This window comes from Schistocerca piceifrons, chromosome 4 (assembly GCF_021461385.2).
Source record: "Schistocerca piceifrons isolate TAMUIC-IGC-003096 chromosome 4, iqSchPice1.1, whole genome shotgun sequence".
Lineage (NCBI taxonomy): Eukaryota > Metazoa > Arthropoda > Insecta > Orthoptera > Acrididae > Schistocerca > Schistocerca piceifrons.
The window spans coordinates 17767745-17795478 of NC_060141.1; the positions used below are offsets into that span (position 1 = coordinate 17767745).

General features: G+C 44.4%; 1 protein-coding gene across 1 annotated transcript; it reads left to right on the forward strand.

Moving 5' to 3' along the window:
• Nucleotides 1-1319: 1319 nt before the first annotated feature.
• On the forward strand, nt 1320-8261 carry LOC124795548 (serine protease persephone-like; the record flags this gene model as incomplete). The annotated part of the gene is made up of 7 exons (XM_047259620.1): nt 1320-1407; nt 3260-3491; nt 4663-4712; nt 4831-4919; nt 6483-6598; nt 7398-7648; nt 8167-8261. Coding segments are annotated over exons 1-7 (921 nt in total), but the record flags the coding sequence as incomplete, so codon positions are not given.
• Nucleotides 8262-27734: the final 19473 nt, after the last annotated feature.

A 27734-nucleotide genomic window follows, 5' to 3' on the forward strand; every position in this document is an offset into this window, starting at 1 on the left:
AGTCTTTTAAATAAACAAAGAACTCATGCTCAATTTTTGTGCTCCAATAGGAGCATGTTTTACGCACGTATTTTATTTTATTTGCTATATGAATCTGTCTTATTTTAGTATGTAACTGAATTCTTTTGCTACTCTTCATAAGTTTATTATGAAATCTGCTTAGTCGATACTAATTACTGTGGAAGATAATTTATAAGTCCAATGTCATGTATTATGTGCAACTGGATGACGCTATACTCGATGAATATAGATAAGAGTACTTGACGGTCCATTGGGTTTTCTAATTTGCCCCTCACATTTGTGAATGTATTACAGCAAAGCTTCTTCTAAATGGGACTGCACGAAGAATGGTGAAACCTGTTAGGATGACCTGGATTGCTCAGTACTGGAGTAACAGTGCGTGAAATATGGTGTGCCACGAAATACACGTGCCCATTTCTGTAGCTAAGTGGACTCCTTAGCTGACCACTGCCATGTGGGGTGCTGGGGTTCGATTACCGAACCTACCAGGGGTTTCTCCGTGATGGGAGGATTGCAGAGGGTCGCTCTCAGCCTTGTGATACCAACTAAGGGGGTACCTGACACACTGCACTAAGGAGGTACCTAACAACTTGGACTAAGGAGGTACGTGACCCTTTGGTAGCGGCAACAACGTGCAAAGTCATCAATGGCTGGGAGTGCGGTGTGATGACGCTCCATCCTTTCATACTGCACCCAAATGAAGCCATTTCCATCGAGTGTAGGAGGATGACACGGCGGTCGGTCAGTCCCGCTTATCCCCTCTGTGACCAAGACTGCAGTACTAGTGTTACTATGAAATTCAAGTAATGTTATATATCAAGCCACAAAAGTGATTACGAGTTATCCTGAGAGTTTAAGGAATGTCGAAGATTCGACACATTACATAGAATGAAAGTATTGCACAGGATCAGTGCCAGTGCAGATTGTATAACTTGCCATGCAGTTTGACGAACGTGCATTTTCGGGATAATTACAGTAAAAAAAGGAAGTGTAAGAATAGACGAAAAGAGCGATGTGGGCCCGGAACATCGGGCATCGGTCACAGCTTACTTCCTTCCTTCCTTCCTTCCTTCCTTCCTCGCTTGTTACCGTGCGCCCGACGCGCGTCTTGCGGTGGCAGGACGTGGGAGCAGCGGCCTGGGACCCCTCCCCCCTCCCCGCTTCCCCCCTCAACCAAATGACGCGCGTCATCTGCCTTCGCCCACGATTTTCCTCTTCTGCTCCACCGTCGCTATATAACACGCCTCACGAGCACTCATAACTCAGTCCACAAAATCAGACAGTCGAGCACTTACACAATGGCGACAACGGCTATACGTATTACTGTGTCTTGTGTGTTGATGCTGCTGTTGGAATTTGCAACGTCTAGCCCTCTCTTCCTCCAAGGTGAGTCTATGCACAAAACTTTAGTTGGCTTTCACTATTTCGACCTACTTGCATTCGTTCTTCTCATTCTTGAGGACAGGTCACAGCGAAATATTCTCTAACTCGGTTCTCTCCTAAGGAGCTGCTATAATCAAAAAATTTTATGGGACCAGGCAGCTGTCATCAGTGTAAAATAACATCCGCTGTAGAACTTTAAGGTCTGCTTGTGGTTATCAATGTGAAGATATTTTTCCTATTCCGCGAAATAGCGAGTAAGACGTACTTAAGGCCTTCCGTAGCACCAGTAATAAGTGGATGAAGATATTAATTTTAAAACGATGTCCCTCAATTGCTCGACGAAAAGGTACTACAAGATAACTGTAGCCTTATTCCACGTCACAGAGTAGAACAGTTTTCTACGAATCCTAATTTACCAAAGATAATCTGTTGGTATATCCAGGCGAACTGTGCAATGTGTCTACAAGGAATGCTGTCCAGACTCCCCCCCCCCCCCGCTATATGTACATGGACGGATCAAAGCATTTGAATACTATGCGGTACAAGTATTCAAAGTATTCGTGGTGCAGCATAACTATGCTCTTCCTCCAGATGACACAATACAACGGTTTTCTGCGAAGTCTGATTTACTACAGTCCAAAACAGGAATTATTAGTTATCCCATTAAAAGAGAACGCGGGTTGGTTTAGAATACTGTACACGTCGTTGTCCACTGTCATAAGTCATGATAGCAAAGTGGTGCATAGGTGCAAACCGGGTGCGTAGTATCAGCACATTTGAAGGCACGATGCAAGGGGAATAAGGAACCATCGTGAATAAACGTGTCCGTGACCACACTGTCAATTTGTTCGCACAGCGACGAGAAGTTACGAGTCTGTCTACAGGGAGTGGTGTACCACTCGTGGCCATTACAGACGGCATAAGGACGGTGGTCGTGAAAAGGTCCCAACCGGCAGGGACCCCTGCACGAGTATCCCGCCTTGTCAACGACAAACGGTTTGAAAAGCGATAGGGAGTGTTGTTGTCAGTGAAGGCAATTCCATTAGTAGCACTTACCAAGTGAGCGTTGCAAAGAAAACGACTTGTTACGGACGTGAGCAGTCGGGTACTTTTCTAAAGGTCCTCGCTAACACAGCTCAACTTCGCTGGGGCACTCAACCCAAAATTGGACAGTTGGTCAGTGGAGGCATCTTGTGTGGTTTGAAGAGTCATTTTTCCGTCTAAAAATGATTCAAGACATCGAGTTCGCATACGATTTAATTATGTGTGTAAACAATAACATGTTGAGACTAAATTTCAGGTCAGGGGTGATTCTTTTAAATCTGGAATGTGTTTATCGTACCACGGCTTGGTCCGCTCATTGAGAGTAGTGAGAAGATGAAGCACAACATTTACTTTAGTGTTCTCGGAGATCAAGTGTCGCCCATTGTTCATCTTCGTGATGAGTACACTGTGGAAGATGACAAACGCATTGTTTACAGGACTTGTAGGATAGTGTCCCAGTTTGATGAAAATTTAGCCAGCCCATTACATTTCATTGAGAGCACAAAATCACCCAATGCTAATCTTACAGGAAATGTCTCGGAGTGTTGTGAACTTATGAAACAACATTCGTGCAGTTTGGTAGTGCTATTAGATTTAATCCTTAATGTGTCACTTCATCTGGTTACGACGTACGTGAAGACACCTGTGGGTAATCATCCTCGTACAATTAAGGATATTACCAGAGTCAGAAGCGGCCTCAGACGGTATTAGCAGTACGAGTCCTGGGGCCCTGTCTGCTCGTCACTTAACTCGGCCGCTACAGCTGAGCTGACCCACCTGACAGTGGAGGTAACTCCCCTGGTGTCCGCAGAGGGCTCCGCCTGCCCCTCGGGCAGCTGCCGCCGAGTGCGCCACTGCCCGGCTGCGCTGCTCGCCATCCACCAGCGCCGGCCGCTGCCCCCGCGCTGCGGCTTCTCCGGCCTGGAGGAGGTCGTCTGCTGCCCGGAGGCGGAGGTGGGGGGCGGAGGAAGGGGACTCCAACGACATCCCCAGCGGCGACGCCTGGGCCTTCCCTGCGGCAGAGCGGCGGCCCAGCGAGGCAGGTGAGTCCGCCGCACACTCTGCTCTGCCCTGTTCTACCCCCACCACTACTCTGGACTCACACAGTGGACCAGCACTGCTCACTCGTGCTGCTTTATTTGTTATCCTTTACATCTGACTCACTACTTTCTTACTAATAAGTCGTCTTTACACTATACCATATTGCATATATACTAAAAATGGAGCTAATTTGTTTATCATTTTAACTGAATCAACTGTGGATTGTTGGTGAAACATTCTAACAAAACAAACCAAACACTAACCTTTTGCTTTGATTCACAAATATGGTTTCTGAATGTTTTATGAAACTTGTGGCTTTTTATGGATGAAGCTTTAGTGTAATTACGGAAAGTAAGGGTCTAAAATTCCCAATTTAAGTATTGAGAACACCTCTGTAATGCTTTCAGCCTGTCCCTCACAAATGGAGCGGCCTACACTTATACTCAGTTCCTTTTTTTTCCATCTACTGTGAAGCCCAGCATTTGCCATCCATCCCCTGTAATCTAATATTAGTGTCTAATGTGCGACTATTTGATGACTCGCTCGTGACAGACACATTTAATTACAACCTCTTGTTCTCTCTCCAAATACTCCATTAACCTGAATTCAGGACGTCATACATTTTCTTGCCACGCTCAATTACTCAGTATGGAATCATAAGACAGTCTAAAGCGCGTTCCTGGATTCAGTAACATCACAGCCCTTCACACAGTCGTCAGTTGTCTATAAGAACACCGCCAAAGAACACAGCAAAAATTAACGTCCCTGTATTTTCAAACAAGAATCTAAACAAGTCATAATTTCTATGAATTTGATGCGGCCCACATTAGCAAATACCTCGTGTCCCTAGCACTATGCAAGCACCATATTAGTCACCAAACAGTCTACAGTTACTTCCAGAAAATAGCGCGCCTGGAACCAATCAATAAACAGAATATATAAACAAATATATGAGTATTCGACGACTGTAATGACATCAAACACATTAGTTTCAGTCATATAAGTGCTTAGTTTATCGGCATTCCTTCATTTATGGCACCGGATACGAGAGTTTGAACCTCCATTACTTAGCGACTCGGTACTCCACAAGTGATAACCATCCAGCAAGAGAAGGGTCGTAGCCCACAACAGATGAATTTCACATAATTCAACCAGCCTAACTTATCCATTTAGAAATGGAACAATGATATTCTCAAAATCTTGCATTCCATTATTTTTTGAAGGTAATTGCATTATGAAAATTATACATCTCTTAACGTAAGTCATAATAATGAGGTCTCTTACATGAGTGGAAAGGCTATATGTAACGTGTATTACATTACATTTTTTCTCTATCTGCAGCGTGCAGTTCTTACAAGCATATGCGGGATGGTCTGGAAGACTACATTCTGCGTGGGAAACTGGCTGGTCCGCATGAATTTCCACATATGGTGAGTCCGGAAGATCTTAAAAGAACGTTCACCACTACATGAATCGCGTCATTGTGAATTCACTGGTCATAACGTAATACAAGGATATGTTTCGAGATCGAATGAATCAGCAATTCGTAGAATGGACAACGGAGAATTTCTACAGCAACAAACTGCTAACGATAGCACATCAGTTCTACTGCAGTGACTCTGAAATGGTGTGCAACGATTTCTTTTCATGGCTCTCTTATTACACGTCATTTCTGGAATGAAGCACATAAGCGACACTGATTTATTCTCTGCGAGTTATTTAAGCAAGAATAATTCACCATAGTGGCGTTCACCCAAAGAATTGTGGTTACACATCAAGATTAAACGTCTGTACTTTCTCTAAAATAGTGACAGAAAATCTTTTCCCTTATTCTACGTCCATTTTACGCGAATATTCATTTCTGCACGTACTGTCGACCAAGACACAAGTTATCGACCCCATTTTCTTTGATTACACTGCGTTTACTGTAGCAACCGTATTAGTTATGAATGCCTTAAATAATTAAACTTTGTCATCAGACGTAACATTGTACGGGAGAGTGGCCTGCTATCGTTATCAGGGATCTTAATATGAGGCTCTGTTCTTAACAAACACCTAATTTCTCTCATGGTAAGCAATCTATGGGGCAGAAGAACCACAGCATTACACATTTCGTTCGCCATTCCAACCATTCTAGCATCTTTGGATCTAATATTAGTGTCGCTAAATGTTAAAAAAAAGTCCTTTGATTGCCAAAAGTTAGTAAAATGCGTCTCTTGTTGGATGGAATGTAGCGGGAATCCCGGTCAGAGCAAGGAGGGATCGCCAACGGTCGACGTCTCTGGAATGGAATGCAGGGGGGGGGGGGGGGGGGGCGAAGAGCATATGATTAGGGGCAGTGGCAAGATAACCGAGCTTTATGGCGATATTAGAACTAATGTACGATTCTTTAATACTTCCGAATTATTATTAAGGTTTGACACACCATTGACATCAAAAGGTCATTAGAAAGGAAACGGAAATTCGAACCGGATACAGAAGTGGAAGGATTAAAAATGGTTCAAATGGCTCTGAACACTATGGGACTTAACTTCTGGCGTCATCAGTCCCCTAGATCTAAGAAATACTTAAACATAACTAACCTAAGGACACCACACACATCCATGCTCGAGGCAGGATTCGAACCTGCGACAGTAGCGGTCGCGAGGTTCCAGACTGTAGCGCCTAGAACCGCTCGGCAATCCTGGCCGGCGGAAGGATTCAACTGTGTCCTTTTGCATTACGCATTTGTGACTTAGGGAAGCCACAGAAAATCTGACTCAGTATGATCAGATGAAGATATGATCCGGTGACCTACTGAATGATTCTCCAGATTGGAAACAACTGTACCCTCTCGTTCGGTCTCAGTTTTTCCGTTTCAAATACATATTATAGACAATAAGTAGTACTCTTAACAAATGCATGGTGGTGTTTGTGGGTAGGATCTGTGTTTGTCTCTTACAACGATGATAAAAACCTAGATCATATTCTGAGACGGCTGTGTTGTGTTGCAGGCGGCGCTGGGCTTCAACGTCCCCAACACGGAGGGCCTCAGCTGGCTGTGCGGAGGGACCCTCATCAGCGACCAGTTCGTCCTCACCGCGGCCCACTGCTGCGCCAACAGGGTCACGTGAGTACTGTTCTGCTGCTTCTATAAAAATGTGGGGAACACAGCGTTCCCATCTACACATATTGCTCTGAACATCTGTCACGAGTTAGTTTTGGAAAGATGGTCATACCTCTATAACGACACGAGTATATTCCACTACACGAATTGTTTACGCGATGGCCGTCTCTTTGGGCTCAGTCGTTGCAGGCCACAGTAAGGGACGTTGACTTACGATAGAGTCAATTCATCAAGTTCCCCTGTCCAAGAAACACGTATATGTCTTGTTGTTTGAGGTGTATATTTGCCCTCTCTTGTCGGTCGGAGATCAACACAATGTTAAACCTTCAGAGATCGATCTCAGGGGAGCAGTTAACCTTAATTTCACTCTCTTACGGTCCAACAATTTTCACTCTCCCCTAGCAATTAATCATGAAATGGTGAGTTACCTGGTGGCTTGTTCAGATATGTGTCATTTACGCATGTGCGCTGTCCGTTTCAAAGTGACAAACGCGATACCTCAGTGTCTCAGCGCCAAGTATGCAGTAACTTTTTTTTAAATGAACAGACCGTCATTTGACTCTGTTGTTTTTTACTTAATTACGGCCCAGGTTTTGGCCTTTTATGCCATTTTCAAGTGATTCAAACGCCATGAAAGGCCAGTACTTTCGTTATAATTATAAACAATAATACAGTCAAATGGCAGTGTTTTCATTTAAAAATTGTTGTATGACTGTTGCTCAGCAGTATAAAAACTATACAGTAAGTGTAGATCAAGAGCGGTCAAAGCAGCTGTGAGAATCACTGTGTGTGATTGTTCCAGAGGAAGGCCAGTCACGGTGCGCCTGGGAGTGAACAACCTCACGGCGACACCAGACGGCGCAGACTACGGGATCTCGGAGATCGTGCTGCACCCCAGCTACAGGAAGCGGCGGTCTTACAACGACATAGCGCTGCTGAGGCTGGACAGGAGGGTGGAGTTCAGCGACGCCGTCTTCCCCGCCTGTCTCAACACGCAGGACGGAGACCCGCCGAGATTCACTGCCGCCGGCTGGGGCGCCACGAACGCTGCCGGTGAGTGAAGGAGGCCGTCTTGTCTGAAGTCCTGTCACTGTGCAGCACTGTATGCCAGTGAATATCTTCTCAAATACGTGAGCTCCAAAATATCCCTTTCATTGTATCTTTCCCAGTTCAACGTATCCAAACAATTATCATCTATCACTTATTGTTTTAAACCAAAAAAATCGTCACTTGCGCTTCCTCAATTCAAAAGGAAACTATTCATATCATACCCGAAATATTGTGTCAGTATGATTAACAACTTCTAAAATGAATGAATATCAGAAAACATTCAGTGTTCGTAGCATGTGCATCCATTGTCATTATAAGGAGAACTATCCATTGAGACTGAAAGCAGAATATCTTCATATGCAAAAACTTTTCAACATCCACTCAGTTCATCCTTCTCTACCTTTTCTGACTCTTCCTCTGCCGAACATATGATAGTCACATCATACTTGGTACAAACCACACCGTTAGCATACCATAATTTAAAACTAATAAACAAAGTCGTTACTCTCTTTTTGTTCCAGGAACGCGACTGAGCTCTGAGCTTCTGAAGACCACCATCTACCCACGTGCGTTATCCCAATGCCAAAATGGCTACAAGGAGAGATTTCCACAAGGAATGGACTCGTCTGTGATCTGTGCCGGAGACCCACAGGGGAAGACTGACACCTGTGTTGTAAGTACTCACTTTCTATGACCAGACACATCGTATGTGATGTGTCCCACAGTGACAGACGAGTGGAGACTCCTCCAGTAAGCCGTGCCCACAGACCGCCCCTCAGTACGGCGTGTTTACTTTTTCCAGGGCGACTCCGGCGCCCCTCTGGTGACTGGCCGCTCCGCCCCCTACACGGCGGTGGGCGTCACCAGCGTCGGTCCCCGGCCCTGCGGCGGCGCCCTGCCCGGCGTCTACACGCGCGTCTCCACACACCTCGGCTGGCTGGAGGGACGCGTCTGGCCCTAGCCACCGGCCCTCCCTAGCGTCGCGTCGCCACTGCTGCGCTCGTGGCCAAAGGACGGCCCGGAGATCCATCTCACCTGCATCTCGTAGTCTGTGTAGTACACAGCACCTGCCAATCTGTGATACGTTACATGTGATATATTTATGTCTTTATACTGCGTTACCTGTTAGTTGAGAATCGTGTTTCATAACGTTTGTTGTATAATATCTACTACAAGTAGAAGGACTTCAAAACCTATGTTGGACTGCTACTCGATTAACAATAAGTTTTACAGCTCACTACAACTCTCTCTTACATTTTTACTACTTTTTATTCTGAGAGTATTACTTCCTGAAGTACTTCGCTAGCACAATTTGATAGTTCTACATATTTGTGAAACGCCTATCGAACTAAAATGCTACCGGCTTCGACGTACACATAAATTCGAAGCTGATAGAAAGTGTATCGTGCATATTGCACATTAAGGTCCGACAACAAGTCACAAAAAGTAAAAGAGGTATAACGATGCCTAGCATTCGTATGAAATTGTTATTTATTGTATAAATCCTGTGATTTACTTTTCTTTACTTTTTGAATATGCTGTAGAAACAAGTACGACCCCTCACTACTTGCCCATTTTTTCATCATTACTGCAGTGAAAACCACATATCTACTCTAGAAAAGACTTAAACACTGTTTTATTTTAACTACCTTATGGAGATAATTTATTAACTTTTATGTATTTTATAACTGCATATTAAAATATCATAATCATCATCATCGCCTACTATTGGACTTTGTATACTGTTGTACACTGTTTAGTGATCATCACTTTCTGTAATAAAAATAAGTTTTACAAAATTTTCTTCTGTCTTATATTTTTTAGCAACCACAACTGTGATGTGAATGTTGAATCTGATGTTAGTAACAGCAGGAATAACGCCTTTCTAAAAGTTGGCCGTTGTGTGTGTTGGGCAACAGATATTTCTAGACGTCATACACAGAGAGCACACTGGTTGCTGTATTTAAAGACAGACTAATTCACTGTAGAGTCGCTTCTTTTTATAGGTTTTGTTTTGAAGCAGGTGTTTCTGTAAGGGCAAGCATGAGTCTCAATCGTACTTGAAAGGGCATGTATAAAGTAACATCTTTGTAGGTCTCGAATTTATTCTCCATTTTTCACACATTATTTCACAAGTTCACAACCAAAACTAATCGATAAGGAAAATAGACTACTTAGCTGTAATCGAACAGGTAAATGTTGCCTGTTCGTTTAGCAATTTCATTTTAGCGGCTACACTTCCACTATACATACATCGTGACCTCATCTTTGCTACACGTCGTGTTTTTTCTGCTATACTCAACTCTTAATGATGGAAATAAGCTCTTTGAGGAACCTCTTGATATAACCGTTGAGACATTTTCACATCTTTGGGAGGTGGGTTTCTGTATCAGCCAATGGCTATCTTTCAGCGGTTTGGAAACCAGGGGGGTGTTCCCTGTTTCAATATGCATCCGCCATTCTGATGATATTTTTCGTGTTTTCAGTTCTATTTGGCTTAGTGGGAGGAGTGGCTTTGTCTAGCTGGTGGGAACTGCATCAGAGTTTTTAGAACGATGAACAATACCAGGCAGATCATTTGAGTTACATTCCATGGGGAATGTTAAGCGACTGGTTAGCATGCTTCTAGGGTATTTTCTAAATATTTGTACAGTTTAATTCTTGAATATATCGCGCTCGGGGATGTTTAAATGTTCTCCGTTAGGCGAAACGTAACTTCACACTCTGCTCACTTTTGATTACATGGACACTGATTGTGGGAACAAACGTTACCTCTTCGACGCGTACCGCTGTAGATTAAACACTATCCTCTCCCGAATTATAAAACAGTCGCTGTCCTGGGTAAAGTGTGTACTGCAAACATATTCTTCCCTGTGAGACCTTAACTTTTCCCGGCGAATCGAATGTTCAAATAACTTACGGGTTTGCTGCCGGGTGACGTCGTCTAACACCGGTGATATTTCGACAGGACCACACCCTACCATTCTGAAGGCACAAATGTGTGCGTGTTTTTTCAGATATGTAGACGATACTTTTGTTGTGTGGCCTCATGGTAGTGAGAATTTAAACCAGGTTTTGGAACATCTGAATTCAATCCACCCGAATATTCAGTTCACTATGGAGGTGGAAAAGAATGGATGCCTTCCATTCCTTGATGTGTTGGTCAAAGGGAAGACTGGTGGTGCGTTGGGACATTCTGTTTATAGGAAGCCCACCCACACTGACTTGTATCTGCGAGCTGATAGTTGTCACCATCCAGCTCAGCGTGAAGGAGTACTTCGCACCTTGGTTCACAGGGCCCACGTTATCTCAGACCCTGAAAGTTTGGCAGCTGAGCTAGCACATCTCGAAGTCACCTTTCGTCAGAATGGTTTTAGTGAGAGGCAGATCAAACGTGCGTTGCGCCATCAGCCTTCTGTGCAACGGGTGAGTGACGATAGCAACGAAGTGGCACCTAAGTCTACGGCCTTTTTGCCTTTCGCAGGAAGCATTTCCAACAGGATTGGCCGTATTTTGCGGAAATGTGAAATGTGTTTTTCGACCACCTTGTAAGATTAAGGCCCTGTTGGCTTCCGTAAAAGATGATCTTGGTTTGCGTAAGGCTGGGGTCTATCGTATTCTTTGCAGTTGTGGCATGTCATATATTGGTCAGACAACCAGGACTGTGGAAGACCGGTGTATTGAACATAAGCGTCACACACGCTTACAACAGCCGAGCACATCCGCTATTGCAGAACATTACCTTGACGCCGGTCATCCTATGGAATACAACAACACGGAGATTCTGGCTTGGACGTCCAGCTATTGAGATAGTGTTATTAAGGAAGCTGTTGAAATCAGACTATCAAGCAACCTTATTAACAGAGATGATGGATTTTGTTTAAATGCTGCTTGGAATCCGGCTCTGTCTCTCATCAAAAAACAGAGGGACAGAATTAGTGCTACCTCACCTGTTGATTAATAGTAACTATCGATATTTCTGATGTTAGTTATCTTTGGTTGTGTTGACACTTGTTCTGTGTGTGGTGTCTTCCTTGTTTCTCCTCTGTGAATCGAGGTATTAAATTTGCTTGCACATTTTTTCTTCCTTGTATTTGTGCCTTGAGAATGGCAGGGTGTGCTCCTGTCGAAATATCGGCGGTGATCGACGACGTCACCCGGCAGCAAACCCGTAAGTTATTTGAACATATTCTTCCCTCTAAGCACATTTATATTCCTCTTTAAGGTTTGGGAGAGTCACATTTGTATTTTCTGTTCTGGACGCCCGTGTGCGATCGTGAATGAGCGGCAACAGTTTCGCTGTGTGGTTAAAGAAGCGAATAGTGTGAGAGCCTTTGTTGGCTTTAGTGTAGCTCGCAGAAGCAGCTGATAGTAAATAACTGTAACGCCGTATCTCAGAAGCACATATCTAACCCTCAGATCTTTGTTACTGACCGAGTTATGGACCAATATCACGCAAGGTACCGTGGCATGGGAGCAGAACGTTTACGAATACGTTTTGATGAAATCGTAGCAAAAACTTTGCTACTTCAATTGCAGTACAGTACTCTGAAGAGTAGGAAACAGTACCACGAGTCTGACTTGTTTTCGATGATTATATTCTCTAAAATAAGGGGCAACGAAACATTACTATTCTTTTGTTACGAGAAAATGTAGAAAATTTGAAAAAAAAATACGCATCTCGTTCTTCCACTCTTATGCACAAGCAAGCCATCAGAGGACAGTAAATGTACTATCTTCCCTACGAGTACCTTACCTAACTTGTTACTAGACGTTAACGAAAATTCCGCATATATTACACTTTAAAACCAAGTGTTCGTTTTGCTCGTGCTTTATGATCCAGATAGATCGAATCTCACGCAAGTCAGAGAAATAAGTCATATGCAGATCAGATGTAACAGACTCCAGGAGGAAAACGGACCGGAAGAGGTTACTCGCACCTCTGCAGAGATGCTCACAGGAGCGCTCTATGCAACTCTACAGGCGAGATAATTGTACTGTGAACCACTACAACAGACCAAAACTACTTGATGACAACTGATTCTCAATCTATAGTACAAGATACAGTTGTTTTACGGTATCGGAAACCAGTGTGTGTGTGTGCGTGTCTGTGTGTGTGTGTGTGTGTGTGTGTGTGTGTGTGTGTGTGTGTGTGAGAGAGAGAGAGAGAGAGAGAGAGAGAGAGAGAGAGAGAGAGACTAGATTTGACAATATTTTTGCACATTGTGAGACTTTTTGTGCTGGAACGGCCTTTTCGTTTAGTTCTATTGTAATTACCCTGTAGGTAGGTAGTTATTGCGCAATATTTGACATTAAAATTTTACGCTGCTGTTGACATAACACATATACTGCCAATCCTTGTGCTGTATTGTTATACTAATCCAAGCGACCTGCTTAGAGGGGGTAAACACCTTACATGTACCGAGTGGGGTGGTACAGTACTTCGGGCATTGGACTCTCACTTGGAGCGGCCGGCGGCACAGAAACCCGTCCAGCCATCGAGGTACGTGTTTCATGTCGTTTCCTTGAACTGGTTACTGAGAGTGAAAATGTCACAGCTGATTTCGTCCCCCAGTCTTCTGCTCAATCCGAGATGTTCTTAAGTTTCCGATGACTTGCAACTCAAAAGTGCTTAGAAGTGTTTTGCAGCAGAGTAGCTTAACTGAGAACAGGGGTTTACTCCATAAAAGGCACAATGGGTTTGTATTACACTTTTGTAATGCACATGGTGTTTCAGAATTCCTATTACAGGCTTCTAGGGTTTGTAGACGGGATTTAGTAGATGAGATATTGTTAAGGAACCACTGTCGGGAAAAGTATCGTTTGCATGTGCATCAAGTTTGGAGATGAGAATATTTTGAAATTTTGCGCTTCATGGTACGATACCCAATGTACGATCCATGTATCTGGAACGCTTCTGGATCGCTCTGTGCGTGCCGTGAAGCGGAAGGTTTGAGAGCGATCCTATTTTTAAACATTTTTCACATCGGGAACGATACAATTCCGGAAAGGGATGCATTATAAGTGTGGTGTCACCGCCTGACACCATACTTGCTAGGTGGTAGCCTTTAAATCGGCCGACGTCCGTTAGTATACGTCGGACCCGCGTGTCGCCACTATCAGTGATTGCAGACCGAGCGCCGCCACACGGCAGGTCTAGAGAGACTTCCTAGCACTCGCCCCAGTTGTACAACCGACTTTGCTAGCGATGGTTCACTGACAAAATACGCTCTCATTTGCCGAGACGATAGTTTAGCATAGCCTTCAGCTACGACATTTGCTACGACCTAGCAAGGCGCCATATTCAGTTGCTATTGATCTTGTGATGCATGAACCGTCAGACCGACGTTCACCATTAATGGATTAAAGTTAAGTATTCCACCAGCCATGTCGGTTTTTCTAAAGTCTAATTTCCCTGTCATGTTCCAGACCTCACGCCAGCCTGCGTGAGCTAAAACGCGTGCCTTTCGGCCTCCTCTAGTAACACGGTGTTGGCTCTCCTGCCAACCACAACAATAAGAACTTTGTCTAAGAGGGGCTCTCTACCACCTCTGGAAACCTGCATTTCGGAAGTGAAACTGCCTGCAGTAATGGTTTCATTGTAATTCTCCGAAATGCGTATAATTATTCAGGGACTGATGCTGTCGTAAATTGGGGCCACTTATCTTGTGTGGCTTAGAATAGAACACACGGACAGATGATTTGCGGGGTATCTACATAAATGTAGAGACGGTTACTATGTTGGCCTCTCATTTACTGGCGCTTCTTCAGAAGAGGCAGTGAAAGCCAGCTGTGGTGACACAGTGGACGTAAAAAAAAAAAATAAATAAATAAATAAATAAAATAAAATAAAAAAGGGCCAAATGTGAGTAGTACAAACTTAATTATGTACACAGGTAGTTCATCAGTTCCTCGAACCGAGAATGTCCACCATTTTTACGTGTTACCCGGGGATTCCAAGCTTTTCGAGAATGTTTTAATTACACTAATATAAATGTGACATAAAATCATGCAGGAAGCAGACGACTGAGTCGCGATGCTAAAAGTCAAATTTCGGACAAGGAACGTCTTTATTGCTCATATGACATATTTCGGAATTTATCCATCATCAGACATCCAGGAGCAGTTACTGCACGTAGATATGGTGCTTCAAGTTGTAAGTGAGACAAACATTCGCAGACCAGACCTCAGTATGTGACATCAATTTCAGCCTGAGACGTCGACCCGTTCATGGGAAAAAGGGTTTTCAGCAGTCGGGCAGAGGCAGACTGACGGACAACAAAGCCACCCTGTCGGGGTTCCGCTTTCACCGACTGAGGCACGATAGAACCCTAAAAATTGGAAAAATCTGGGCAAATGTTTTGTCTGAATGGAAAAAATATACAGTATGTCAGCGAAGCATTTTACCTGCCCCACTTACTGTACACAGCATTGAAAATCATGCACAGGAGTGTAATGCGTTTCTATACTCTACTGTATTTCATAGATTTACACAAATCATTTTACAAAACATATGACCGGATTTTTTTCCGTGACTTTTTTATCTTCAGGTTTATTCAGAAGAGATGAGGTATAACCTATTTCAATACCGATCAACATTTTATTATAATTAAAGTGTACAGCTCAAGAGTAAACGACGGAGTTTCAATGTATGCTGTAATTTAACTTGACGGAAATTAATAGGTTCGTGTGTATACGCTTTGGATAAGGTAGCGGCTGTGCTTTGATTCGGAACTCTGGCCCACGGCGTGTAGCTGGCTGTGGGTGATGGGGTGCCACTCAAGCAGGGAAGAAAGAGGGGAGGTCTCTGCCGGTACAGAGGGCACCAGTCTGCCAGCCATGTGGTGGTCCAGGGCAGGGGGGGGGGGGGGGGGGGTGCTGATGCTGGTAGGCGGGAGGCTTTCAAGTTTGGAGGTGGCAACGCTGTGTGTAGTCACACGTGAAGTCGTCGCTTCTTTCGGCGACCTCTTTCGCTGTTGTGGAACATTCGATGTGCTAAAGCCAGATTCTAATTCTACCACGAGTGTACGTTATTAAGCATTACGTACAGAGAGGCAGTTGGCAGTCATCACCTCCGTAACGCAAGATAATGGTGAGCTTTTTTGTGCTGTACTGCATAATAACTGAGTTGTGCCAAAGTCGCGTGTACTTGTTGGCTCGTTGCTCCAACAATAAGTTTTTTTTTCCTTTCAAACTGTAAAGGAAGTGCCAGTGATAACTTGTGTGTGTTTTGGGGTTTGTGAGCGGGCCCATAACCGATTGGTACGTACTTTGCCGTAAACAACTTTTGGCTGATCTTACTCAAATGCCCGCTGTTCTGCCAAAGAGCCCGCGCAGTAACTACTTCGTCATAGCTCAGTTTATATGGGCAGTTCCGGGATATTAAATATGCAAAACTGTTTCCTTCTTTTAAATGATATGGACTGATTTAAGGTACTACTGTCTGTGTGGTAACATTTTTTTCTGTTTCAGAGTCCTAAAACTTAACTGTTCTTGTCCTACAAGCGACAATTTGCGACCAGTATCGAATGAATCTGCCAGCCGGACAAAATTTCTAAGCGCGGCCCTGGCGTTCTTCGTCGGCATGAAAGCCGGTTTGCAGTTTAACCTGCGTTACTGGAAGTCTGATTGTACAAAAATTAAATTCATGGAACAGTACAGCGTTTGCTTGGACTCTTAGCTAATTCGGCCTCTGATATCTTTTGATGCTAAAGTATCTTATTATCGGCGCCTTCCAAAACAACCTTTTGTTATTACATTGTCTGATTTATAGTTTGCTGCTTTTAAAGATTTCTGAAGGCAAACTATCCTTTTATTGAATTCTGTGAACTGTTTTGTTAGCAGCGATTTCTGATCCAGTTAATGGGACCCCTTTAATTAATTGTGATGTTACATGGCATGGTTATATACTTGGGGTTTGATGTCAAGTTGCGGCTTTAAGAAGTGGCGCTTTAAATAATGGTTAGTGTGTAAACTTATCAGATCATTTATTGCCAACATTTAAGTTTTATAGCACTTGATGAATGATAGACATTCCTTTAATAGCTTGCACTTATTTAACTGAATAATTAAATGTGCAGATGTATGATACACATTCCTTTAATAGCTTGCACTTATTTAACTGAATAATTAAATGTGCTGAGTCTACCCACGTGTACCTAATCTAACTTTCTTGTCTTAAATAAAATAGTGAAATTTTGATTGAGAGTTGGTTCGGTGGCTTAACATTCCTTTGATAACCTCATTCTATACAGTTTCACGCTTTCTACAGTAACGTAACTTTTTACGCGCAGAATAGCTAGTCCTTTGAAATATGATCTGTTTAACACTTCATTTACACAGCAGCTGTTGCTAATCACTCCTGTTCTTACTCAAATCACTAATAAGGAATTTATTATCTACTTCAAGAGATTAAACCATCTTTCACAACTATATCTTTGTTTGTCAGTTTGAAATCTCATTTGTGTATTTCCCACTCTTCGTTTGGCTATTAAAATTCGGACAAAAATCCGTTATGTTATTTCAAGGGAGTCTTGTTTTTGCTCAACTCAAATATTTGATCACAAAAGTCAGGCACATCGAAAGCATTTACTGCTTAATTGACAAAAATGTTTAATGAAAGGCGATGGGCTAAAATTAGCGGTGTTTACGCTAGTGCAACTGATGAGAGAATAAAAATACGCAGCATGATTGTTTTGAATTCATAAAAAAAACTGAAATCTTGCAGGAACAAACGTGAAGAAACACTTGAAAACGACCACTAGTGTTATTAGTATTCATACAGTCCTCGTGTATTTCATTGTCAATGTCGTAAGTGTAATTACGCCATTTAGTCTATGCCGTTCACGAACGTATTACAGATATCAGAGAGAGAGAATTGGGAGAATGTAGACCCAGTAACAGCGTAGAACCTACGCCTCTCCATCGAACGATTGCACTCGATGGGAACCTACGAAGAGGCAGAGACTGAACCAAAAGCTTTGGCTGACTGTTAGGTGAGCAGGCAGAGTACGCCAGTACTTGTCCTCCCCTTAGCGGGATATACAGCAGAGACTAAAATCTCTCCCGGCAGCAGAACCAGCGCCGGCTGTCTGCCGTTCGAGCGTCAGCTGTGGCCGCTGCCCAAACGAGTCCAGACTGCGCCGAGCACCCACCCACTGCCCGCCTGCCCCTCGCCTTCGTATACGTCACGGCGCAGCGCACATTAGCGTCGCCGCAGCTCCGAGGCGCCCGATTAAATCTGAAGACGTGGAAGTGTTGTGAGGCGTGACGTCTGCTCGCAACGTCACTCTCAACTGTGGAACAAATGCAGCACGATGAAGTAATTAAGTTTCTTGCCGCTTCGAGGGGGGGGGGGGGGGGGAGTGACATCAGAACATGTTTTACGTTACCTGGACGCAAAGCAATACGAGACAAAACTCTTCCAATTATATCGTCATTCTGTGGTATGTCCATTGACCATACCCGATGCGCGCCTCAGCAATCACCACTACAGTGTGTTAGTGTACACAGCGTACTGGATCGTGACCATTTGGACCACATGTGTGCCAAGTTGGTTTCCCCTGCCCGTTTCACACTGGGACAGTGCGTCCAAATGTCTGGCCCTAAAGCAGCACATCGGATTGGGGACATACGGATGGACTGTAATACATGGTAAACCAGTCTTGATGTATTCAGGCAATGTGGGTACTTAAAGATGAGTACCAAGATAGCCGTTTCTTATAATTCAGCAGCTACGTGTGTCAGACACATTTCTCACATCGGTTATAAATACGCTTCGCCATTCCGCTAAAAGAGTATTGCGGTCCAGACACATAACATAGTCACTACTTAATAGGACAATCCTGTGTAATTGCTGCTGTTGTGCATTTCGATATCTATGTACCCCAGTAAGTAAGGCGCGCCGAGCGGGATTAGCCGAGCGGTCTCAAAGCGCTGCAGTCCTGGACTGTGCGGCGATACCCGGCGGAGGTTCGAGTCCTCCCTAGGGCAGGGGTGTGTGTTTGTCCTTAGGATAATTTAGCTTAAGTAGTGTGTAAGCTTAGGGACTGATGACCTTAGCAGTTAAGTCCGATAAGATTTCACACACATTTTTTTTTTTTTTTTTTTTTTTTTAACTAAGGCGCTTGAGTGGATATCATTGTCTCTAACAGGAGTTTACCATTCGTAATCTTTTAATAGACTTATGAACTCCTACAATTCTCTCCACTCCCTTTTGTATACAGAATGGGATATTCTCTCAAATGTGCCTTCTTTCCTCTTCATACCAATGAACATATTATCATCCACTGAAATTGTTCCCTTACTTTATCCCCCACTCAAACAGATGTCTCAGATGGTCTCTCCATCTCATGTGTCTTTGAGTTTGTAGGTAACCTCTCCACCGGCACACTTCTTCCACTGGGAGTGTCAGTTGTGATTCTCAACCATTTTGGTCCCACTAGATCATAAGAATTCATTCACCCAGCCAGACAGAGCCCATTTTCCTAGGTAAGCCTTTTTTTATAACTGAGATTCGGCGGGTCCCCCAAAGCTCATCCCCTAAGGGCTGTTGTGCCTTAGTAGCCATGCATCTCATCGGTGCACAAGACACCTTGAGATTGAGGGATTACTTTTTTGTAGACGTTCATACCATCCTTGCGACCCAGGCAGTTAATACAAAATCTCTGTTCCCTGTGACACACAATGTTCATGACCGTTACAAGCGGCGGTCGCTGAGCATGTCCACAACTTAGGGTTCCAGAGGGCTGACGGCGCTTACGAGATCCCAGTTCAGAAGACCCGGGGTGTCCAAGCCCGTACCCAGAGCGCGAATGCTGAGCTCACTGAGCTGCTGGCCCATTACGCACGACCTGGGCGGCGTGTACGGCCTATCGAGTACCACGGCCGCAGCGAGTAGGACGCCCCTCCTGATCAGTGTAACCCAGTGACGGGTTAGTTACTCCATTTAAGTCAAGAGCGACTGGTGAACTCCTTCTTATGTAGCGGAACCAGCGCTTCTTGACCTGAAGCTACTATGAGGTCAGCGCTGTTTCTGTGGAAAGGAGATATGGGGATTAACGTGAAGTGATACGAAGATGACATACTGGCTAAGAAAGGAAAACGTGGAGGACGTCACACTGACTATTATGAAACGAAGTGCAGGTGGATGGAGTAAAGGGCCAGCCTAACCAGAGCGAAACGTGCTACAGAGTTTCTTCAGTGGGTTCCTCGTGAGAGGAATCGATCTAGTCGACGACGATGACCTAATGAAAGAACGTGTGTGCTGGCACTGCATGCAGTTTTTCTTGTCAGTTCATTTACAACAAGCTCCGTCACAATATTTTTAATACTACATGTATGTATTGTGTGTGTGTGTTGTGTGTGTGTGTGTGTGTGTGTGTGTGTGTGTGTGTGTGTGTGTGGTGTGATATTTGTGTCGTATGATGAAGATAGTGGTGGTGGTGATGATGATGATGATGATGATGATGATGGCGAGAGAAGGGAGAGGGCGAAAACCAGTGCCGGCGCACAGGCTACTGCTCGCGGGTAGCACCAAGGTGGCCGCCAAGCTTAAGGTCCTCATCCGGATATACCAGTTAGAACCTGACTGCCTGAAACCAGAGAGAGTTACAAGGGGTTGTCACAATGTTTTAACTATCATCTGGAAAATATAAAGGTACATAACAAATATTTTTCTTGTTTGTTTTCAGTACACGTCAGCAGTTCTGTGTCGCGGGCAGTACGTATGTACCACGACTCCTGACGTCTGGATGCAAACTAACAAACAGAATATTTATTACCTGATTTAGAGTCTCAAGACGATATTCAAAATTTTATGACTATCCCTCGTACTATATCAGCAGGAGAAAAAAAAAGGGCCTGTAGACAACGGATGACGTTTAGACAGTGGACACACTGCTTTTACCATGCGGTACTTCAGCTGTCATATGTTTCTCCCTCGACTAAGGTAAAGGTTAGTCTGAAACGTAATCATTCGCTTAAACCGTTATGCCGTACACCTTGGTGCGCAGTAACGAGGCGATAATAATTATACTCCATCACGATGCATAACTAATTTGGCGCATATAGGTGGCGACCAAGCTTCGCAGAATTTCTGCGCCTTCAGTACGCAGAAATCGCGCAGAAATCGACGTTACCTGCAACTTTTAACAGAGAGAGGTTCTTCTGTCGTTCGTAATGGAGGAGCGTGGCCGCAAGCCCAACTAGGTTGACGACACTGTAGGGGGCGAGTGCGGGGGATGCTCTGCAGCTTCTTTCATTAATCACTTCTCTTGTTTCGGATGATTCCATGGCAGCAGGTTTTAAGGAGACGCTCCGTGTTTTGTGTCAAGCAAAACCAGTGGAAGCTTGTATCTCAATAAAGTGTTTATTACACGTTTGGAGGGGGTTTTATTTAATAGGAGGAAAAACCTACGTGCATTAACATTTCTTCTACAAAAATTTTATATCATGAAAACGAAGCCTTATCACCATGGGACGCTCTGAAGAAATTTGTCTAGTACAAGGAAGGTCGCAGAAGAAGATTCTGGAACTGCTGCAATCAAGAAGAAACGAGGTAAAGCGATAAATTCTTCGGACATTACTTTACAAGACATTAACGAGAATTGGTAGTGTTTCAGGTGAAAGTAACAACAACAGGTGTTTCGTCTGTCACCTTCCGCAGCTATCTTGAAATACTTATCATTATTTACACAAATTGCAAACATAATTAAATCATGTCGCCACCATTTCATACCCTCCGTCTCTTTCACCGTGTGGTTTTCACATCTTTGGCGATCTGAAGAAAGCCTGACGAGGAAGAACAAGACTGGTTGCGATTGTGGATCAGTCAGCGGCCTACCGCGTTCTGTAATACAGGAACAGAACGTGTCGCCTCGAAGTGAGATGAACGTCTAGACGCGTGTGGCGATCACTTTTGAGTGGAACCATTGTTAGCCCCCGCTGTGACGGATACTTGGTTTCCATTTGACTAGCCCTAGCTTTCACCGGATACTGCTTCGACTAATGTGACCGGCTTCTCTTCCGAGGAGCAAACATTAATCTAGAGACCTTCTTTTGTTCGAGTATTTCAAGTAGCTTTACAGGCACAGAGAGTGATATCGTGTTAATTAATCGCAAGCAAAGAACGACGAAGTGTATTACAGTACTTGATTACTCGAGCATCTGCTTCCAGATGTGGTTTGGGAACAGGTACATCTTCGTTTGCTGTGTGGGTGGCGCTAGTAGCTGGTCTCAAGAGGCAGCAGTCCGGAGCAAGTGGCCGCTGCCACTGAGGTACGAGCACCGTGTACTGCGCCCTTCTCTCCTACACCTCTTGGCAGGGACTCGTTCACGGAGAGGTCGGGGTGTTCCTGAAGATAGCTAGTCAAAATTATTCATTCATCTCGTTTCAGGTTTGCCAGAGAAAGTCATATTCATTTATGTTACAAAAATACACTCTATGAAACAAGAAAAACAAGACAAATCATGAAGCAATTTTCCGAGTGGCTCGTTAGGTATGATGTCCATGTACAAACAAGCAAAATAGGATGATTTATTCAAGGGTTTCACAAATCGAGCAAGGCTATTCGTCTTGGCATTCATTGACAGACTTGTTGGGTGTCTCTTGAGGGATATAGTGCACAATTCTGTCAAACTGGCGCGACAGGTCGTCAAAATCCCGAGATGTGTGGAGGGCGCTGCCTATAATGCTCAAAAAGTTGTCAACTGTGCAGAGATCCAGCGAACTGTGTGTCCAACGGAGGGCTTAGCAAGCGCGAACACAAGCTGTAGAAGTTCTCGCCATGTTCGAGCAGGCATTATCTTGCTGTAATGTGAGCCCCGGGTGGGTTTCCACGAAGGACAACAAATCGGGATTCATCATAGCGTCGACGCACCGTTTTGCTGTAAGTGCAGCGGATGTATTGCAGTCCTGACCATCACTCTTGGTTTTCGGTTCGCACGCCGTGTGACAGCCAGGTTGGTATGACACCGTTGTCCAGGGCGTGGTTCGGCCTGGAACATCATTGATTGGAGTAGAATTATTTTCAGCAATAAGTCCTACTTCGAATGGAGTACCGGTGGCCAGCGATGTTGTGTTAGGTGGTCTCCCACACAATGATGGGATACCAAACTAACACCCACTGTACGGCTCGACAAGCACGATCAATGGTCTGGATTGCCATCTCTTTTCGTAGCAGGTCGGCACAGCGGTTGCCCTTCAAGGCAAGCTATCCTGTGTTTACATTTCCGCAAGATAATGCCCGGTCGCACACGGCGAGAGTTTCTACTGCTTGGCTTCGTGTTTGTCAAACACTACACTGGCCAGCAAGGTCGGCACGTCTCTCCCCAATTGAGAACGTTTTGTGTAATATGGTTAAAGACTTGCAACCAGCTCCGGATTTTGACGACTTAATGCAGGGACTGGAGACAATTTGGTACGATATCCCTCAGGACGACATCCAACAACTCTATCAGATAATGCCAAGTTGAATAACTGGATGCATAAGGACCAGAGGTGCACCAACGCGTTATTGACTTGATCAATTTACGAAGGTCATTTTCTTGAATAAATCATCCAACTTTTATGAAATTGTAGACATTTGTTTGTCTGTACAGCACATCTAGCGAGTTTCGTACGATTCGGGGGACTCCTTCGTGATGTGCCATTCTTTTTCTCTTTTGGAGATATACATTCCGCTCACAAGAACATTGTATAACACGTTACCAAACTTATCTGGGAATATCCTTCTAAAAGTTATACAACGCTTATTGTTCAAACACATTGGGGCAGCTATATTATCTGAAGTCCTTGTTGGTGACCATCCAAAAGTGTAGCGCTGACAAGTTTGGGCAGTGCACTACCCTCTCACTTTAGCTGCACTTAATGGCAGGAGATTATTTTTTGCGGTGGAATTTAAAATGATTGTTCTACGAAATACCTTAACATTCTCTCGTCTCCCAGAAGAAACGGAAACCGCAGTGGTGCCATAATAGACGTGAACATCAATTAAACTTGAGGAATACATGCAAATATCCACATCGAAGTAGAAAAGACTTGAAAAGGTAAGTTAGAAATAAACTCAGGGAACAAATCCAAGGTCATTAAACGGTCACATTATTACTTAAACCTAATACGTTTCGGATATGGTTCATATCTTTTGTGCAAATATGTCTAGTTCACAATTCTTTCTACCTTACTCCTCTGCTATCTCTCATTTTCGTCCTCGTGGCCACACTGTTGATGCGATTAAATTTAAAACTTGCTCTGAGCCCACGGTACGATGCTGTTTAAGGTGTGACTAGCGGTTAACGCAGTGCCCACCAGGGCTTTGCCTCTGACCTTCTAAACCAGCGGCTCCACTCTTCTTTCGTGTAGCTTATCCGACGCCCTCGTGAGGTACATGGGCCTCGGCTTCTCTGACCTCACACAGTGGACTCCCTCGGCACTGACGAAGATCACGTGCAGGGCTTCCGCGACACAAACAAGGTCACTGACCACTGAGGCAGGCATCCGGAATCTTGCACAAAATTTGTCCAACGTAAGACAGCGTGCCGGGAAGGGAAGCAAGAGACCCGGAATTATGTCCACGTTGGCCGTCACATGACTCATTTTTAGCGGAGAAGACGAATTTTGCCTCACGAGTAAGCAAACGCGCAGACACTTGAATCAGAATGGTGTAACGGTCTCACAGCGGCGCCGGTAGGCAAGAAGCGGCTTCCTGCAGTGATTCGCGTGTGAGGGGGGACCCCTGGCCAGTCTCTCGTACACATGTTGCGTCACTCAGAGCTTCAGAAGCACCTCGCTTACTGCTCCGTATTCTGTCTTCCTTTCACTCCCTAACAGATTAGATCCGATGCACTGTCGGGTTCCGTTGGCCTAGAATAAGCATAGTATTGCAGAATCGCAGAGTGTTGTCGCCGAAAACAAGTACGCTCTCACAAACTAAAAAATGTTGGTGAACAAGGCGGAATATATATTGTGAAGGACGTGTAGACTGTAGTAGGATGATTTTATCCTGTGTTCTTAGGGCGGTAATACAAATGACAATTCTTGCAGGGCAACAAGTAAGCATGACTTGAACCACATCGACTCCGGAAAAAATACAAATCTAGTTTAGGACTGCGCAACTAAAATTTTGTTACAGTTCAACATAAACAGATACTGACCACATTTTCTAACCAGTATAGCTTCCTACAGCTTCGTATAACTAAATTATAAGGTTGTGCACAGCATAGACCTCTTTATGCATGTTTATAATATCTACTGGAAAGCTAAGCATCTATCTGTAAAAGTGTTTATATCTCTGTATCTGCTGCGTGTGAAGAGACCCAAAGTTTACTATAATTGGAACAGTTATTTTCCAGTGATAATGAGTAGATTCATGAAGTGTTACGATAGAATTGTGTAAAAGTAATCGGTATGCATGCCACACTATGCGTACCTAATATGTTCCATTGCGTCTCGCATAAAACCGGAATTTTCAGGTGTTAATATCTCGGACTCTGTTGCTGATAAAGAAGGTTCAAATGGCTCTGAGCGCTATGGGACTTAACCTCTGAGGTCATCAGTACCATAGACTTAGAACTACTTAAACCTAACCAACCTAAGGACATCACACACGTCCACGCCCGAGGCCGGATTCGAACCTGCGACCGTAGCAGTCGCGCGGTTCCAGACTGTAGCGCCTAGAACCGCTCGGCAACTCCGGCCGGCTGCTGATAAAGAGGTGAGGCCAAGTGTTAAGGGTAGCCCTCGGACTGGAGACCATTTGTATGCCCAACAGCCGGCCGCGGTGGTCTAGCGGTTCTAGGCGCTCAGTCCGGAACCGCGCGACTGCTACGGTCGCAGGTTCGAATCCTGCCTCGGGCATGGATGTGTGTGATGTCCTTAGGTTAGTTAGGTTTAAGTAGTTCTAAGTTCTAGAGGACTGATGACCACAGATGTTAAGTCCCATAGTGCTCAAATCCATTTGAACCATTTTTTTTATGCCCAACAGAACGATCATCTTAGTGTCACTATCCTACAGTACAGGGGTAAAGTGTCACTACTGCACTCTTACTCCTACAGTACTTAGGAAAATGGCGCGAATCAGTTCGTCCATTTTGCATTTGATGTGGTCTGCGGACGGCTTGATGGAACTTATGGAGGCACCATTAGTTCATGGGCGGTTCCTCGTAAACCCAACAAAACAGATTTTTGAAATTATATCTTCGCTGCTACCAGTAGACCAAAAGCGAGCCCGGCGTTTCGTTGTCGTTATGCACACATCCCGATTTTCATCCATTTCCGATATAAAGAGGTTCAGAGTTACAGTACTTTTACATGTGAAATACATACGCAAAATGTAGTGTGACACAAATTCGTTGCTTATAGAGTACTGAAGAACATGCAACATTTTTTTGCACGTAATATCCGGTCACAGGTTTCATATAAGTTGCATATCTTGCAGTAGCACGGAAAAGAACTGAACCAGCGGAAAAATGCTAATGCTGCACAAAAAATGCGAATGTGTTCCTCTTTATTTAAACGACTCTGACTGAAAACTGTGACACCAGATGGCTCATTCCACTTTCCACAGCACCTTTAAAAATTTTCCCGGATATTTTGGGAAGCGAACGTATTCGCGCTTTCTTATCCTGAGAGAGAAGACAGTGGAAAGAACAGAAAAGTAATAAGTACTGTAGTTGTATAGAGCAGCTGAGTTATAGAAACAGCGAAGGAGGCGCTGACAGTTTATGTGAGAGAGAAGGACGCAGCGGGAGTGGAACATAGTTCACAGTGACATAACAGTGCTAGGAAAAGAGTGAATGAGACAATGCCAGGGATGGGGGACGGGGAAAGAGAAAGAGGAAGTGGAAGTCGCGAGATTCAACGACAATGGGAGACAGAGAATATGATGGTGACAACGAGGAAGAGAGACATAAAGAGAGTTAGAAGAGTCAGCAACAGTAGAAAGGAAGGAATGACATACTGGCAGAAAGAAAGAGCAAGAGCGAGACAGTGGTAATGAGAGGAGACTGTAGTAGCAGTGGTAGGGTAGAACGAAGACAATGACAGAGATACACAAAGAGATAATGACAACGTGGTGGGCTGAATGAGTGAGTGAGAAATTGCAACTGGGAGTGGATGGGTATGAGCGACGTAAAGCGATATACACTACTGGCCGTTAAAACTGATACACCAAAAAGAAATGCAGATGATAAACGGTTATTCATTGGACAAATATATTATACTAGAACTGACATGTGATCACATTTCACGCAATTTGGGTGCATAGATCCTGAGAAATCAGTACTCAGAACAACTACATCTGATCGTAATAACAGCCGTGATACTCCTGGGCATTGAGTCAAACAGAGCTTGGATGGCGTGTACAGGTACAGCTGCCCATGCAGTTTTAACACGATTCCACAGTTCATCAAGAGCACAGTACTGGCGTATTGTGACGAGCCAGTTGCTCGGCCACCATTAACCAGACGTTTTCAATTGATGAGAGATCTGGAGAATGTGCTGGCCACGGTAGCAGTCGAACATTTTCTGTATCCAGAAAGGCCCGTACAGGATCTACAACATGCAGTCGTGCATTATCCTACTGAAATATAGGTTATCGCAGGGATCGAATGAAGGGTAGAGCCACGGGTCGTAACACATCTGAAATGTAACGTCCACTGTTCAAAGTGCCGTCAATGCGAGCAAGAGACGTGTAACCAATGACACCCCGTACCATCACGCCGGGTGATACGCCAGTATGGCGCTGACGGATACATGCTTCCAATGTGCGTTCACCGCGATGTCGCCAAACACGGTTGCGACCATCATGATGCCGTAAGCAGAACCTGGATTCATCGTAAAAAATGACGTTTTGCCATTCGTGCACCCAGGTTCGTCGTCGAGTACACCATCGCAGGCGCTCCTGTTTGAGATGCAGCGTCAAGGGTAACCGCAGCGATGGTCTCCGAGCTGATAGTCCATGCTGCTGCAAACGTCGTCGAACTGTTCGTGCAGATGGTTGTTGTCTTACAAACGTCCCCATCTGTTGACTCAGGGATCGAGACGTGGCTGCACGATCCGTTACAGCCATGCGGATAAGATGCCTGTCATCTG